This window comes from Oryzias latipes, chromosome 24, assembly GCF_053564925.1.
Source record: "Oryzias latipes strain Hd-rR chromosome 24, Olatipes_Hd-rR_3.1".
Classification (NCBI taxonomy): Eukaryota; Metazoa; Chordata; class Actinopteri; order Beloniformes; family Adrianichthyidae; genus Oryzias; species Oryzias latipes.
Window position 1 is genome coordinate 15,169,073 of NC_136260.1, and position 15,559 is coordinate 15,184,631.

Sequence of the window (15,559 nt, forward strand, 5' to 3'; positions counted from 1 at the left end):
AAGATCAACTGCCTCCACCTGTCAGCCGCTAGTTTACTGACTCCAGGCAGGTGTGAGCTCTAAACGCTGTATTTGTTGGCGATAAGAGACGAGCTTGAGTCTCATGATCTGACTCCCTGCTGGTTAGCAGAGATCCCTGAAACATGATGCTCAGAGGCAGTCCACAGATTCCGTAATCCTGCCAGAATGAGATTATCACCATGTGGAAACAGAAAACATGGGTGGGAAAGGCACTCCCTTCTGAGACGACACCTGCTAGAAGCCCTTTGGTAATCTGTGTGCAAAGACACACCTCAATCAGCTAAATATAAGCTCTCCTCCTCGATGGTCTCTCAGTTCGCTGGCTAGACGGAGTGGTGAAGCGTCAGAAGCATCAGCATTTAAAAAAAAAAAAAAATGGACCTGCTGGCCAAAGCATCTGTGCTGCTGTTGCTGCTCCTGAGCCTCAGCAACGCTCAAACTGACAATGTAAGATATTTGAATTTGAGCTTTTAACGCCATGTAATGATTGAAATGCCAGCATTTCATTAAAGTAGTTATGTGAAAGTAAAGCAAACTAATTGGTTTCGGAATATTTTTTCCTATGTTGCTTTTTTTCTAGATGGAGGAAGCAGAAAACGGTAAGTGACGGAATCCTCCAGCGTTTGTAAGCCTACCCAAAGCTCCATGCTGTTTGCCTTCAAATCAGCAGAACTTGTGCTCTTTTTAGGTTCATCAAAGGAGGAAATAGACGAGTCTGAACTGGAGGACGTGTCCTCCATCATCTTCAGAATGAACAACAGTAAGACTCAAATCCTTACTTTAAAAGACTTGGGGAGGTAACAGGGCGTGTTCTAAACTGCGTGTGAATTGTGACAGACTCTATGGAGGAACTGTTGGAAGGAGATCTTGTTCTTCCCAAAACCAGGAATGCCATGAAGTGCTTTGGCGCTCCAGATAGCTGCCGCTGGCCAAAGTCTTCCAATGGCATCGTGAAGGTTCCTTATGTGGTTAGCGACAACTATGGTGGGCCGATTTTCTATTGTTTATTATTTATAAAAAACATTACTAATGGAAGTTTTAAATCCTCTGAACTTCGTTCTCCAACACCTCAGAAAGTGACGAGAAGGAAACCATTCGGAACGCCATGAAGGAGTTTGCAGAAAAAACCTGCATTCACTTTGTTCCTCGCAACAATGAGAGGGCCTACCTGAGCCTTGAACCCAGATTTGGGTAAGTCAAGTAAAGCAAAATAGAGGGTGGGTCTATATGAGTTCACTTCTTCCCACTCCTTTCGAAGCAATTGACTAAACTTCTTTTAACAAACTTTTTTATTTAATGGCTTTAATAGTGGGTCTTGTCTCAAAAAGAGAGCTGGTGTAGTCTTTGGCAGGTGGTAGGTGAAATCTGAACCCAAAAAAACAAAACAAAAGATGGCAGTAGGTCTGGCTCCCTACAGTTATTTTGGTGACGTAGGCATACGGCTTCTATCCAGAGGTCCAAAGAGGTTGCCATTGCTAAATGGAGTGATTTAGCAGGAGTTCACAGTAGTTTGTGTTTTTCAGCAGGAAAAAAACTAAAGGGGAGGAGACGGCTGAATAGATGTAAAGTTAAATGTTGACATTACTGAGGAAAGCAGGCAAAAAGAGCAGTTTGATTACGAAAACAGGTATAACATTTTTGACCACACTTCCCAGAATGCCACAAAGAGCCATGAAGCAGGTAATTGCTTATAAAAGTTGATAGGAGGGTTTACAGGGAACTGTATTTTTTTCACAGGGAACTGTATTTTTTTCATAATCCGCAATTATCAGTTCAAATTATCAGACTTCATTGACAATACCTCAACATTTTTTTAACACAACAAATAGAAAACAATTCTCTCACTTCTTCAGTTTGTTGTGTTGAATTTCAGAACATTTTACTCTGCCAGGCTCCTGACTACAGTACCCACAATGCTCAAGCAAGACATCCACAGATGTAACTTCATAGTTTACCAGTTGTACTAAAACATTTGGACAGATATTTGATCTCTGCGTACCACTAAAAATCAATTCCAGGCCAATATGGACAACCAGAATTCATACATAAGATGCACTGTCAATTTTGAGAAATGATAGTAAGTGTGCCTTAATGTTCTGAAAAACGCATCTCTTGAAAAGTACCAATACTGAGATTTGTATGACAAAAACATTTGGGCATTTCTTTCTTAATTTTTAACAGTGACATGTTTGGTGAAGGTTGATAGATTCTTTACAAGTCTCCCTGATCACATCGATCAGACATAAAAAGTACATGAACACAGTTGACATTTCAGAAGACTACAGAGAAAAACTTCTAGTTTGGCTTACATTGTGTTTGCTTTCTTAGCTGCAAGTCTATGATGGGCTATGTTGGTGACAAACAAGTGGTGGTGCTGCAGCGGTTTGGCTGCATAAAGCACGCCGTCATCCAGCATGAGCTCCTGCATGCTCTGGGTTTCTACCACGAGCACACTCGGAGCGACCGCGACCAGCATGTAAAAATCAACTGGGAAAACATCATTAAAGGTAAGAAACTCATAGAACATATAAAGAAAGATTGTTCCATAACCATGTTTATTCCTTTTTTTAATCAATTCTGTCAACAGGAACTAAACTAGGAAATAAACTCCTCTACCATGTAGTCTCACATTGCCAATGTAAACGAACTCCTTTTCCCTGATGCTAGCAAAGCACAAGGTATAATCCTGGGACACACTTAATTTTCATTTACCATGTTACCAGTTACCATGGCAGCAGGATGTGCATAGGATCGAACTAAGAAATCCACCAGTCACATGACACTTGGATTGACACCTTAAACACTTTTTTTCAATTTACATGAAAGCTGTTAAGTAAACAGTGCAATGAAATTAACCTTTAAAAAGCTTTAGCTCCAGTGTTGACATCCCTTGCACTACTATAACTCTTCCACAATGTTACAATTAACATAATTCCAGCCGATTCTGAAAAAGGAATCTTTGCGCTCATTAGCAACGCTTTAAAGTAGTGAAGTGTTTAAACAATCAATGTAAATGAGCTGATTCTGATTTACCTAAATGCAAAGGGGCAAATTAGCTGAAGAAGCCCTATGTGTGAGAACTGCGTCAGCGGATTTATGTTGATTGCGTAAACGGTTGAAAAGTTAGGATTAAGAGTTGTTTAGTTGTCGTCTCGGTCATCTCTGGTGTTAGAAGGTTCAGCTCTTTAAACTGGATGAGTCAGGCTTGTATAGAACATTGGTGCTAATGGTTCTGTTTGACAAAAAGCACTTTTTATACTGATGCTTTGCTAAAAACAGAATGGAATAGTTTAATTACTCTTTACTCTTTTTTTTTACTTTCAGATTTCACACACAACTTTGATAAGAATGATACCGACAATCTGGGCACCCCGTATGACTATGGCTCCATCATGCACTATGGAAGGTAAGGTTGACCAAAAAGTGCTACATTATTTAAATATGATAAGAAATCTTAATCACATTTTTGTTTATCTGTAGAACTGCCTTTGGAAAAGACAGAAAGGAGACCATAACCCCCATCCCTAACCCCAAAGCTGCCATTGGCCAAACAGAGAGGATGTCGGACATCGATATACTTCGAGTCAATAAGCTTTACAAATGTTGAGATGACATGAGCTGAAAATGATATTTGATGCTTCATGTGGGTGTAACGACATTAAAGTGAATCGGTAAAGGCTTTCACAGTTTCTGCTGGTTACTGCCTGTGAGATTAAATTAGAATTTAGCTTTTTCTTTAAAATATTGAGAGTCAGATTTTTTATGCATTTAGAATTTGCTCAGTCCGTATTTTCAGTTTAAGAAAAAAAAGCTTTAATGAGGGAATTTAAAACAATTTTTTTAAGCAAGTGTAGAAAAAAAAACAATTAGAGGTTTCAATTATCCGTAGAAAGGGATACGGTTTTCAGGGAACGTCATTTGGAATTTAAAGAAAAAACTATTCTCAATATTTTTAATCAATGTGCTCAATGCTCCAATGTAAAACCATTTTTTAACAAAAAAAGTTCCAAGATCCTTTATGTCCTTGTTATGTTGAGAAAATACATTTGCTCCGAAAAGGAGCAAATGCAAGTCATGTCTTTAGACAACACAAACCGCTACAAAGCCTTCAATGACGAGAGTGACCCCCTTGGATAAACAGCTACATGTTAAATTAAGACACATGAAAGAGGATGAAGTGAAAAAGTTAAAACAAAAGAATTTTTGAAAAAAATTTGTTCAAAAAAGTGTCCACATAGAAACAAAAAAACAGACTTAATTAGCGAAAGAAGCTCTATGTATAAGAAAAGTTACGTTTTAAGTCCTTAATTCTTGTTTTTTCCCCCCATTTTGATATCTCTTTCATGAAAACCGCACTATTTTTAACGTGGTGCGGCACGATGTCACGGTAACATGACAAGGCGTCGCACCACCGCTGCGGTCAAGATTCGGCGATATAAAGCAATATATATATAAATATATGCTGATCGTCCTGATGGGTTAAATAAAGCATCAGTTCAGAGAGAAAGTTCACCTCTTACCGGTTGTTTTTGTCCAGATGATGAAGCTGAAGTTTGTTTTAGAGAAGCCAGTGAAGTGATATAGAACATTTATGCCATGTGACCGGAACTACTTTTTTAGGTGTGGTATATCACTATGGTATATCACTATTTAATGCACACCTAGCAGCCAATCAGAATCGAGTATTCACCCGAACCATGGATTAATAATTGTTAAAACACTTAAGCTAAATGCTAAACTAATATCAGAGAGTGTTTTTTTTAAATATTTTTTAAATATTATCTTGCTGGAGAAGGCAGGGGCCATCCTGGACAGGTCGCCAGTCTGTCCCAGGGCCACAAATCACACACCCATGCACACTCACATTCACACCTGGGCACAATTTAGTGTGACCAATTAACCTATAGTATGACTTTAATAAACTATGACTTGCACTGCTTGATGGGTTGTTGAAGCTTTAAGGATACTGCAGACAGGAAACTGGGTAATGTGGTACGTGCAAGAGGTGCAACGATTCACTTTCCCCACAATTTGTTTCAAACCTTAATTTTAGGGTCACAGTTTTGTTTTGGCTTGACATATGATTTGTGTATCACAAAATAACCAAAAACTTAAAATTTACAAAAAATATTTTAACTTACCAACAAGCAAGTATCAATGAAGACCACCCTTTCAGTTGGCTTGTACCAAGTCAAGTGTAATGTAACTGACAATAAATAATAAATCCTTCCTAAATTTAGCACAACACCTTTGACACTTTAAACATAAACATACTGGTATGCAGTAGAGATGCAACAATCCAGTTTCCCCTTGCTTTGGTTTATCGATTGAGAGTTTTGGCGTCTCCAGTACATACTATGCTTCACCATAATGAACTGAGAAACTGAGAGCATCCTTTTGTATTTTACTTCCTTTCAACACCTTTGGCCAATCGTCAGCCTTATGGGCCTTCTAGACATTCTGGGTATAGTAGTCTTTTCCCGATATGACCGTTTTTTTCGCTTAATGTGGCCTTTACCTGACCTCTCTATTATCACCACGATGGTCGAATTAACGCTTGTACTTAATATGATCAACAGAATGTAACAAAAAAAAAGACAAAGCTTGTTAGAAACCCAAGATAATGAATGTCTTAAGAAAAAACATAAAAGCTGTATTTCTTTTAATACCAGCTTAAGTCTGACTGTACTCCAATCTAAGGCGATTCCACTAGGTTTGGGTTCCTGCTGTGGCTTTGAGTTTTTGTCTGTGGTTCCAATCGAGTCTAGTTGGTTTACTGCCACAGACAGGAGCGTAAACAGCAGCCTTCAAGTAAGCACCCAATCAAAACCAGTCCTCATTTATGCACACTAAATGTTTGTGAGGGTTTGTCTTTGCATCACCCGACCCAATGGAACCAATTAATAGGCTCTGATGCACTCATGCAGGTTGACTTGGACTCTGTGGGAGCCGGAGGAGCTGCGTACAGCCTGCAGATGTTTGAGTACGCAAAAGCACCGTGACAGGTCCTGGGCTTGCAATCAGGGCTCTCTCAGATCTCATAAATATTTCATACCTTGGCTTTTTACCGCTAAAATCATAGATGACAGTCGTTTGAATAAAGAGGCTGTTTCAGATGACAGTTGTAAAGGAATCCTGATGACATGTACGGAAAAGTGTAAGTCAGGGAGATGTTTAAGGAAGCTTCTGTAGATACGTAAATCAGACAGAGGTATTAGACGACAATCAGCGGCGCTTTGAGTCAAGCCAAGCTGCGTCTTTGTTTGCGAGTGCTGAGTTATTGCAGCTGTCGCAGATGATGTGGTCCCATTAGAGACAGATTCTGAGGTGAGGCGAAGCCAGACAGAGAGCTGCTGTGAGGACAAGATGATAACAAGGTACTCAGTGGAGATTTGAGCAATGGTGTTTGCCCATCACTCTGCATCTCTGCGCGAGGAGACTGGGCCAGGAGGAGGAGATGGAGGGGTTAAGATAAAGATGGAGAAGCAAAGGCGCAGAGAATGGAAAAGGTAAAAAAAAAAAAGGATGGGAAAGATAAGACGAGACAAATGGGAAAGGGGAACAATGAGACCAGGGAACAGGAGGGAGTGACTTGGAAGAGTGATCACTGAAGGTTACAGAGGAACTCACAAATTAAAGGAGCGAGTGGAGGAAGTGGGCAAGCCGGTTCCCCAGAGACGGCAGCAATGTCTGAAAGCTGGTGCCCCGAAAGATTGGCAGGTTAGTTCACAAAGAGCTGCTGATGGCTCATTCTGTGGATGGCTTCACCTCTTTGCTGAGCTGTGCGTGAACACGGAGACAAAGCTCCACTTTCTGGGCAGCACATGAAAGCAGCAGACGACTGCGTCAGTCAAGTTTGGTTGTACAACTAGAGCACTAGCAGAGCTAAAAAAAAAAAAAAAAAAATGTATACAGCGGGGCGGGAGGGGGGCAGAAGGCTTTGGAAGTGTGGCAAAGGAGAACAGCAGAGAAGAAGGCCGTGACAAACGAAATAATCAAAATACATATTTCATTCATCTTCTTAACCGTTTATTCCCTTTCGGGGTCACGGGGTTGCCGGAGCCTATCCCGGCCACTTGGGCGTAGGCAAGGGATGCCCTGGACTGGTCGCCAGTCTGTCACAGGGTGGAATATCCTCAATCACACATCCATTCACTCTCACACTCACACCTATGGACAATTTAGAGTTGCCAATCAACCTATGTAGCATGTTTTTGGACGGTGGGAGGAAGCCGGAGATCCCGGAGAAAACCCACGCATGCACGGGGAGAACATGCAAACTCCACACAGAAAGGTCCCTCATTGATGTTGTGTTTTTCATGTCCCCCAGCCGGGACTTGAACCGGGGGCCTTCTTGCTGTGAGGCAAGAGCGCTAACCACTGCGCCACCGTGCAGCCCAAATACATATTTTATTTCAACATTTATTTTGTTATTATTATTAATATAAACTAATATTTTTTATATAAAACGTAAAATAATATTCCGGTAGCTTACCGGAAAACTCTGTCAGTCAATAAAATGTTTATGTATTTCAACACTTTCCACCTCTTTCTGGCTCTTTCTTTAGCTTTTAAAAAGGCAGCAAAGCCTCTTCACTTAAATCAATTTGACTTCATCTGTGACAATAACTGGTGGTTTCCAACCTTTTTCAGGCCATTGACCAGGTAAAATTGAAACAATATTTTCACAGACTGGCCTGTACAAAGGTGGAGTCTACTTTTTTACTTATATCTCTTAACTTTTAGGGGAAATGTTAGGAAAAAAATCCATTTATCACATGATTCTACAGGAAAACTGATTTAGAATGATTGTCCAAAACTGTTACACTAAATACAATGTAGATTTATTATAGAATCTTCCTTATTTTCCTTCACATTTCCTTTGACCTTACACTTAACTGTCAAAGGCGGAGCTAAAAACAAGATGCCAACTTTAGCCTATTCTGTCTTTTAATGTGTAGCAGATAAATACAACAAAATCAAATGATAATACTGTTATAAATACAGGTTGCATTTACCAATAATTAAAAACAAAAGGCAAATCCAAATTGTTGGCAACTTTATTAGCGATATCCTCACGACAGCAGAGAAATTATGCAAATTATGGAGAGCAGGTTTGGTGTGTGAGAAAAACTCACAATTAGTCCATATTTTTGTAAAGACTTCTGGTTTTGTTTGTTAAATACAGATTAACTTTCCAAAGACGTTTTTTTACGTTAACTTTGCTGGCTTGGAGGTTTTGAAATTTAGTGGTTGGAGCAGCTGCTTTAAAACAGCAACAAATGCATTTGGGACGGCGAGAAGAACAACTTAACATCCTTCTATGAAAATGAATCATAGACGGATGTGGAGGATAGTTTTTAAAAAATAAACTTCCTTGAGATTCGTATGTATTATTCTTCTCTGCGGCCCGATGCCAATAACCTGTGGACTGGTACTGGTTGATGACTATGTGTTAAGGCCACAGTAATTACTCATTTGGTGCATTTTTCTTGTCGGTCTGCCTTCTAACAAAATCCCAGTTGTAAATACGTCAAATACAAAATCCATTGCCTGTACAACATCATATGGAGATCCAATGTGCACTAATGGCCGAGGTGTTAAAATCACAACTCAAATGTATAACATATCGAATCTCGCCAATAACTGAGAACAAGTAAATTAATTTCCATCTTTGTTCTTGTTTGTTATTTCATTGATCAAAAACTTGAAAATATTGACTTTCAAAAAAAAAGTTTTTTGTCATTTTTCTTTCTGTGTGACTTGCCAAGTTTGGATGATTAAAATCGGTTGTGTTCAAGAAGACACTTGAGCTCTGTGAAAAACACTCATCGCAATGCTAAGGTGAATAGTCAGACCTTGCTGCTAATTTCAGTCTTTCTGTCTTTAGAAAAAGAGTACGTTGATAAATGTATCTATTCTACCCAAAGTAGAATAGATACTAAGAATAGAGCTAAGGTAATTGCTTTTCCTAATAGTTATAATGGACACTGATGGGTACAAACAGTATTTTCCTTTACAGCACAGAAAATTATAGAAGTTTGATCATTTGTTTTATTTTTCTTCCAACTCATTTCCAGCTTTGATTTATTTTAGTATTAAAAATAAATAAAGACAAGTGTTTTTTGGCTTCTATCAACCATCAACTTATCCCACTTGGTGTTATTAGTGGTTAGAAATGGGCCAAAATGACGTTTTCCTGTTTTCCTTCCTCTGCAGTTGTAAACTGAATCCTTAGTGTGGAGTAGTTGTCTTTAGTTTTATCTGCTATAAACTGATCACAAGTTGGATTTTTGAGTTTTTTTAGAGGTAAAGAAATCTGTGTGGTGAGTTGGTAACAGAGAGAATTCCAATTGATTGTTTTCACAACTTTAACACCATCATGTGAAGCACCAGGTTCACAAAAAGAGCTGGTGAGAGAATTGCAACGCTACAAATCTGGTTCATGTACCCACGTTACACGAATAATTTAAAGGCCTCATTAACAACTCCAATTCCAACTAGTCCTGAAAATAACAGTTTGTGAGGGAAATGTTTTACTTTGTGAGAAATACACATGCAGTCACCAGACTCGCATGAGTCTGCACTTCAATGGGATATGAGTTGTTTTATTTAAAATTCACTGTGGTAATGTACAGAAACTAAATTAGAAAGAACGTTTCTCTGCCCAAATATTTATGGTCCTGACTGTATCTCATGATGTTTTTGCATCACTTTCTTTCGGCATTTTTAAATGGCAAGCATAAAGAAATGTTTCCTTCTTCCAAATATATGACACCAGAATATCACACCACTGACCAAATGCCAAAATTTCTCTTCTCAAGTGTGGTGAAGAAAAAAAAACAAAAAAAAAACAAACCTGACCTGAGATAATTTAGAGACTCTCCCGGCACGGAGAGGTTCCCCATCCACTGCAAGAGCTGCATCTGAATGAAAAACTAGCTGGTTTGGATCCTGAGGCCTGGAGACCAACATCCCTGTCAAAACGAAGCAAACATTTGCCTATTTATCGTGATGGTTCCGTTCTAAAAGGAACGGGCGTTGGACAAAATTCACAAAGTAGGATTATAGATGGTTTAAGAGTGAAAAACTGCTCACTCCACACTGTACAGACTTTTCTCAGACAGGCCTGAACATTTTTAACCGTTTTCTCACATTTAAAGTCTCAAAGATCAAAACTTCATCGAAAATAAGTCAAGAATCAGAGAATGATAAAGAACTGATCAAGACCAAGGTTCATGTAGATTTGGCAAGCTGAACACATTCTGTACAGAATAAGATTGGTTTATTTGAGAAGATCTACAGGTAATCACGACACAGAACACAGTGCGATGTGATTCAAAAATAAAAATCTGTACGTTTTCACTATAAAAATCTGCAAAACAGCAGAAATCATGAAAGGTGAAACCTGATATAAAATACCAAAATGTCAGCAAGACACACAGGAAACGAACAAAACATTCCGACAAAAAAAACACCGTGAGGGCTCCTTACAACACAAATCACTAATGGCTGACACCAAAACACCCAAGTCTGTGCCACTATGTGAAGCTGCAAACAGGTGTTGCTGATTTCTACATCTCTAGGTAGATTCAGGCTGTTTACTGTCAATATTGGGTAAACATGTAACGGGGCATGATGGTGACCCACACAAAATATCAAAGTTCTAGATTGCTTGTTGAGCCCATAAAGCTCTATAAGAGTGTATGATGCTTAAAAACAATTCACAATACACTTACAGCATGCATGACAATGGTGCATTCCACTATCATGACGTACCTTGCCTCAAGTGAACTGGAAAACACACCTGCACCCCTCTTGAGGCATTGGTCCGCTCTACGATCCTCCATGGACCCGAACAACCCAAAAACCAGCAGCACCCAAAATGGGTTCAAGTGACTAAGGCATTACCTTCATGTATGATGTAAAGCATAAAAGGCAGTAATTCTGCCTCAGTCAAATGTTCCCAGTAAACTTATTGAGTTTATGTTGATTAAAGTGTGACTCGGCAGAAGTTTGTGTTATGTCATGCTTATATGTACAAATGACTAGTTCTGAATAGATAATAGTAAAAATCCTCCATTATATAGTTTAGATAAAGTCTGGAGGTACATTTTTTAACACCATTCATTATCAAAAAAGCATCATCAGCTGCAAATAGTTGCTTTTTTTTAAATTCTCTTTTCTCTGCAGTCATTTTCTGGTATTGAACATCCGGCTGACGTGCACAGCCGACCTGAGCTTCATTAGGCTTTAATTAAACAAATCACTGGTGCACCATTCCACAGCCTCAAAATGTGCAAACATGGCGCCGCTCCCTATAGGTCAAACATTTACTTTTGAAACGTATTGAACGCTCCCGGAGTTCGGGCGCTGGTAAACAAAACTAATGAGTGGAAAACATGTTGTGCTTTTATTTTATTAAATGTTTTCTTTATTCTTTGTTTACAGCCTAACGTTCCTGGGAGGACTTGCTGTCCCATCAGAGAGTTAAAAAAAATATATATCCAGTATACTTTTAGATGTGGATGTTGTGCAATTAAAAGTGTAATGAAGGCAGGCGCTTGCTTTTAGGATCTTTGAAGGCGTGCGACAAACAAGCAAGACATCCTCACTTCAGCAGGCAAAGGTCGAATCCTCTGGCGGCTCTGGAAAAATGTTATTTCTGTCAGATTAGCTGCTTGGCGAGTTTGTCAGCTTGGCTTGCTGATAATTATTTTTTTTTATTTTTTTTGCCCTTGTGTGCTCCCTTCATTTCTATCAAACTGTTGAAAAATGGAATTTCTTCTCGTTGAGTGAATAGGTGACAGAGAATCAGCTCACAAGAGGGTGTGACATCCTGGCACTTCTTTGGACATCAAATCCTGATTTTCCATCAACTGAGTATCTTTATTTGTGTTTTGATTGGTAAAAATAATTTGTTCCTCACACAATCTTAGAAAAGCTGCACTGATGTTCCCAACATTATTTCAAATTTATCCATTTAATATGAATTCATTGTAAAAAAAAATTCTAATCAGAAATCAAAAAATTATTAATTTGATTTGGTCATTAAAAAAAGAGCTTTCGCATAATTTTTTGTGTGTTTTATTTTGAAGAAAAATAAATAAAACGAATAGATAGATACAATTCTTCCTAATTACTTTAAATAAGCCTTTTCCCAATAGGAAATGGGATTGCTTTAAAAGAATTTTGTAAATTTAAAAGAAAAATACAACTAAATATTAATTCGGTAAATTTGCAACTTGAATTAAAAGTTTAATTTCTGAATCACTGAACAACTAATGATGAATAACATTTACAGCAAATACAAATTTGAAAATAAAATGTTCAAATCACACAAGATAAACTTTATCAGCATAACATTTAAAGAAAACAGATTAAATAGAATATTAATGGAATGGAATATTTAATTTGATATTTTTCTAAAATAATTTTTTAGTCTACTTTGTTGACTATTGGTTTATTAAAATAAACAACAATAAAACATGTTTGTGCCAAACTCTGAACTGTACTTTCATTCATTCATTTTCTTCCCTTTCGGGGTCACGGGGCCTATCCCGGCCACTTATGGGCGAAGGCAGGGGGCATCCTGGACAGGCCGCCAGTCTGTCGCAGGGTCAAACATATCACACATTCACACCTATGGACAATTTAGAGGGACCAATTAACCTATGAAGCATGTTTTTGGATGGTGGGAGGAAGCCAGAGTCCCCGGAAAGAACCCACGCATGTACGGGGAGAACGAGCAAACTCCACACAGAAAGGTCCCCCATTGATGTTCCGGTTCAGGTCCCCCATCCAGGACTTGAACCGGGGGCCATTTTGCTGTGAGGCAATAGCGCTAACCACTGCACCACCGTGCCGCCAACTGTACTTGTTCAATATTTTTCAAAATAATATTGATTTATTGGGAGACAATCCCCTTTTTATTCCATCTTGTAAATATTTGGCGTGTTGAATAACTTAGATAGACTCATCTCTGCAGACATGTAAAAACCTGCAATGACAGGCAGATAGAAAGTATAGCTGAGATCCTTGAAGCACAGAAACAAGAATGCTGCCTGTCTTATTGCATCAGAAAATTGATAATAAAAAAGATGCAACATGATATGAGGATTAAAGGCTTAGGCCTAATCCTTTTGATTTATCTTGTGCACTCAGATTATGGCAGAATTACCACTTAAACATCACAAGTTATTTGGAAACAAACCTGAAGAACTGATGTAAAGGTGCTGCACAGGAAGAATGAAGGGAGTCAGATTTTAGGGTTAAACGCAAATAATTGAGTTTGGATGGTAAACAAAAATATCAGGATGACTTAACCAGAGTATTGATCTTATGTGACCCCACCCATTTTACCTCGTCTGCTTTTCAACCTTATTTTTTTTATTGATTTCCTTAATGATTACAGTAAAAAACACAAAAATTAGCCTAAACTCACAATTAAAAATCAAATGAGTTATCAATCTAGTTACCTACCCAAAAAATGACATCATCTCAAGTAATCAGATGTTTGAAGACTGCAATCATGACCATTGACTGTAACAATACCTGGACTGAGTGACCCCTCCCCCTCATGTTTCAAATAGGAAGAACCCATCAGTTCCAAGTGGTGCAAGTCATTCAAGTTATAAACTGACCAATCAGAAGCCTCAATAAAAGTGTGTGTTTTCATGTTAAATGTTCAAAACCTATGATTAACAGATTCTCCTGGGTCCAGTTTCAGGTGGTAGGGATGTGTTCTCACAAGCTCACTCCTAATTGGCGAGATTTGTTGCAATAGATGATGACTCAGACCAATCATTGCTTATTGACGATGTCTGCCTTCATCATGGCATATTGTGAAAAAATGTCGGCTGAATTGACTTAATTTAGTTGAAACCGGAAGAATTGTATTTTCTCTGGGTCACTCAGTCCAGTTCTCATATTTTCTTACAGTTCATGGTGTGAAGAAATCTCCTGCTCTGGTCATCCTGTGACCAAACAGCCCTCAGTGAGACTTCCCAGACCCCATACTCACAGAGTTCCATCCACAGGATCAAATTGTAAAATAGGCCAGTGAAGATGTTGCTCTCCACTTCTATGCAGACGATGTTGTTGTTTTTGCTTGAGACACCTTTTATCTGTTAAGTCCTCACTTTGTTTTTTTAAACTTGTCCATAAAAGTGCTTTAAAATAATTACAACATTACTGGGGGGATATTGTTTATTTGCATACTTCCCGGAAAATTTAAACAAAAGTTCCGCATTTGTATTCCTGCAGATTTTTCTTTGTCGACTTTTGCCTTTAAAAAGCGCCTGACAGCGAAGTCTCTGCATTATTATAATGTCACAGTGGAGCACACATTTCGGAAGGGCGACGCTAAAGCATCACACCTCTGGTCATGCTGGTTACTGGTGCCAAGGCATGAAGTAATGATAAATAATGGAGTGGCCCAAAGTGAAATGCCACAATGCAGCCTAAAGTGTGGCAGCAAAGTGTGATTTAATGTGCTAATTGTCCTTTCACATGGTCCTTCAGCCTTCACACAGAGGCACACGACATTTTATGTTATTGTTGTGGTGCCGTAACCATGGTAACCAGGGCTGAACAAGGCCATTGTCAAAAGCTGACAGCTTTCTTGGTTTTTATGAGGGAGGAAATGCTGAGCGTGATGAATCCAGTGAAGGAATAAAACCTGAAAGGAAGTAGACGTTCTGTTCTGCAGAGAGGTAAAAAACTGGAGCTTTATGTTTCAAGCAGAGTAGGAGTGCAGCAGTGATTTCACTCTGATCTCACCACACTGTTTTAAAGCCATCCCAGGAAAACCATGCATCACGCAGAGGCAACATCCAGAGTCCAAAGCTGTGATTGATCGCCTCACACCCCACTTTAATTTGAAGTCAATGGCGTCTATAGATTCATGTCAAAGCCAAGCGTTGTGTAATTTCTCCTCACCGGCCAGGATCTTGGCTTCTCAAACTCAAGAGAACTTCAGCTGGATTCATTGGGGAAGAGAGCGGACATGCAATCACTCACAGCTGTTTTTTTTTTCTTCCAGGGAGGGGTAACAGAAATGTGAAGGCTTCACAGGTGATTGGTGTGGAAGATGTACTACAGCTTGAACAAGAGGACAAGGCAAACACGACTGAAGGAAAATCAATATTGTTGACTGGATTGTGGAGTGCATTGTTTTATTATGCAGTTTACAGTTCTAGATCGCCTTCTGCAGAAGCTGAGCAGGAGATTAATCAACTGTTCTCCTCTAAGATCCTAGGAGATGTGATTTGTGTGTTTCTTACATTCCCTCATCAGGCTCTCAGTGTGGACCAATCCTCCACACTCAGAGTTTAAAGAAGGCCCCAATGTTTTAAAAGTTGCAGTTACTCAAATGACCACTAGAGGCCGGTTCAAAATCTACCATTGATTTCAATGTTAAGCTACATTCACATCGTCCTCGGCAACGCACGTTTAAGCTAACACTTTCAATAAAAAGTTGTTGAAAATTAGGATATACGTTTTTTGCTTCGGGGTTCAAACCCCTGGCGTTCGTGTG

The 15,559-nt window shown here is 39.0% G+C and overlaps 2 protein-coding genes across 5 annotated transcripts in view; one reads left to right on the forward strand and one right to left on the reverse strand.

Moving 5' to 3' along the window:
- mdga2a (MAM domain containing glycosylphosphatidylinositol anchor 2a) overlaps positions 1 to 15,559 on the reverse strand; it is a 226,889-nt gene that overhangs the window by 169,355 nt on the left and 41,975 nt on the right. The gene's annotated exons all lie outside the window — the stretch shown is intronic.
- On the forward strand, positions 364 to 3,699 carry lce (protease; the record flags this gene model as incomplete). The annotated part of the gene is given in 8 exon segments (NM_001104822.1): positions 364 to 468; positions 602 to 620; positions 710 to 781; positions 859 to 1,005; positions 1,095 to 1,212; positions 2,350 to 2,528; positions 3,346 to 3,427; positions 3,502 to 3,699. Coding segments are annotated over 8 exon segments (816 nt in total). The 5' UTR covers positions 364 to 396.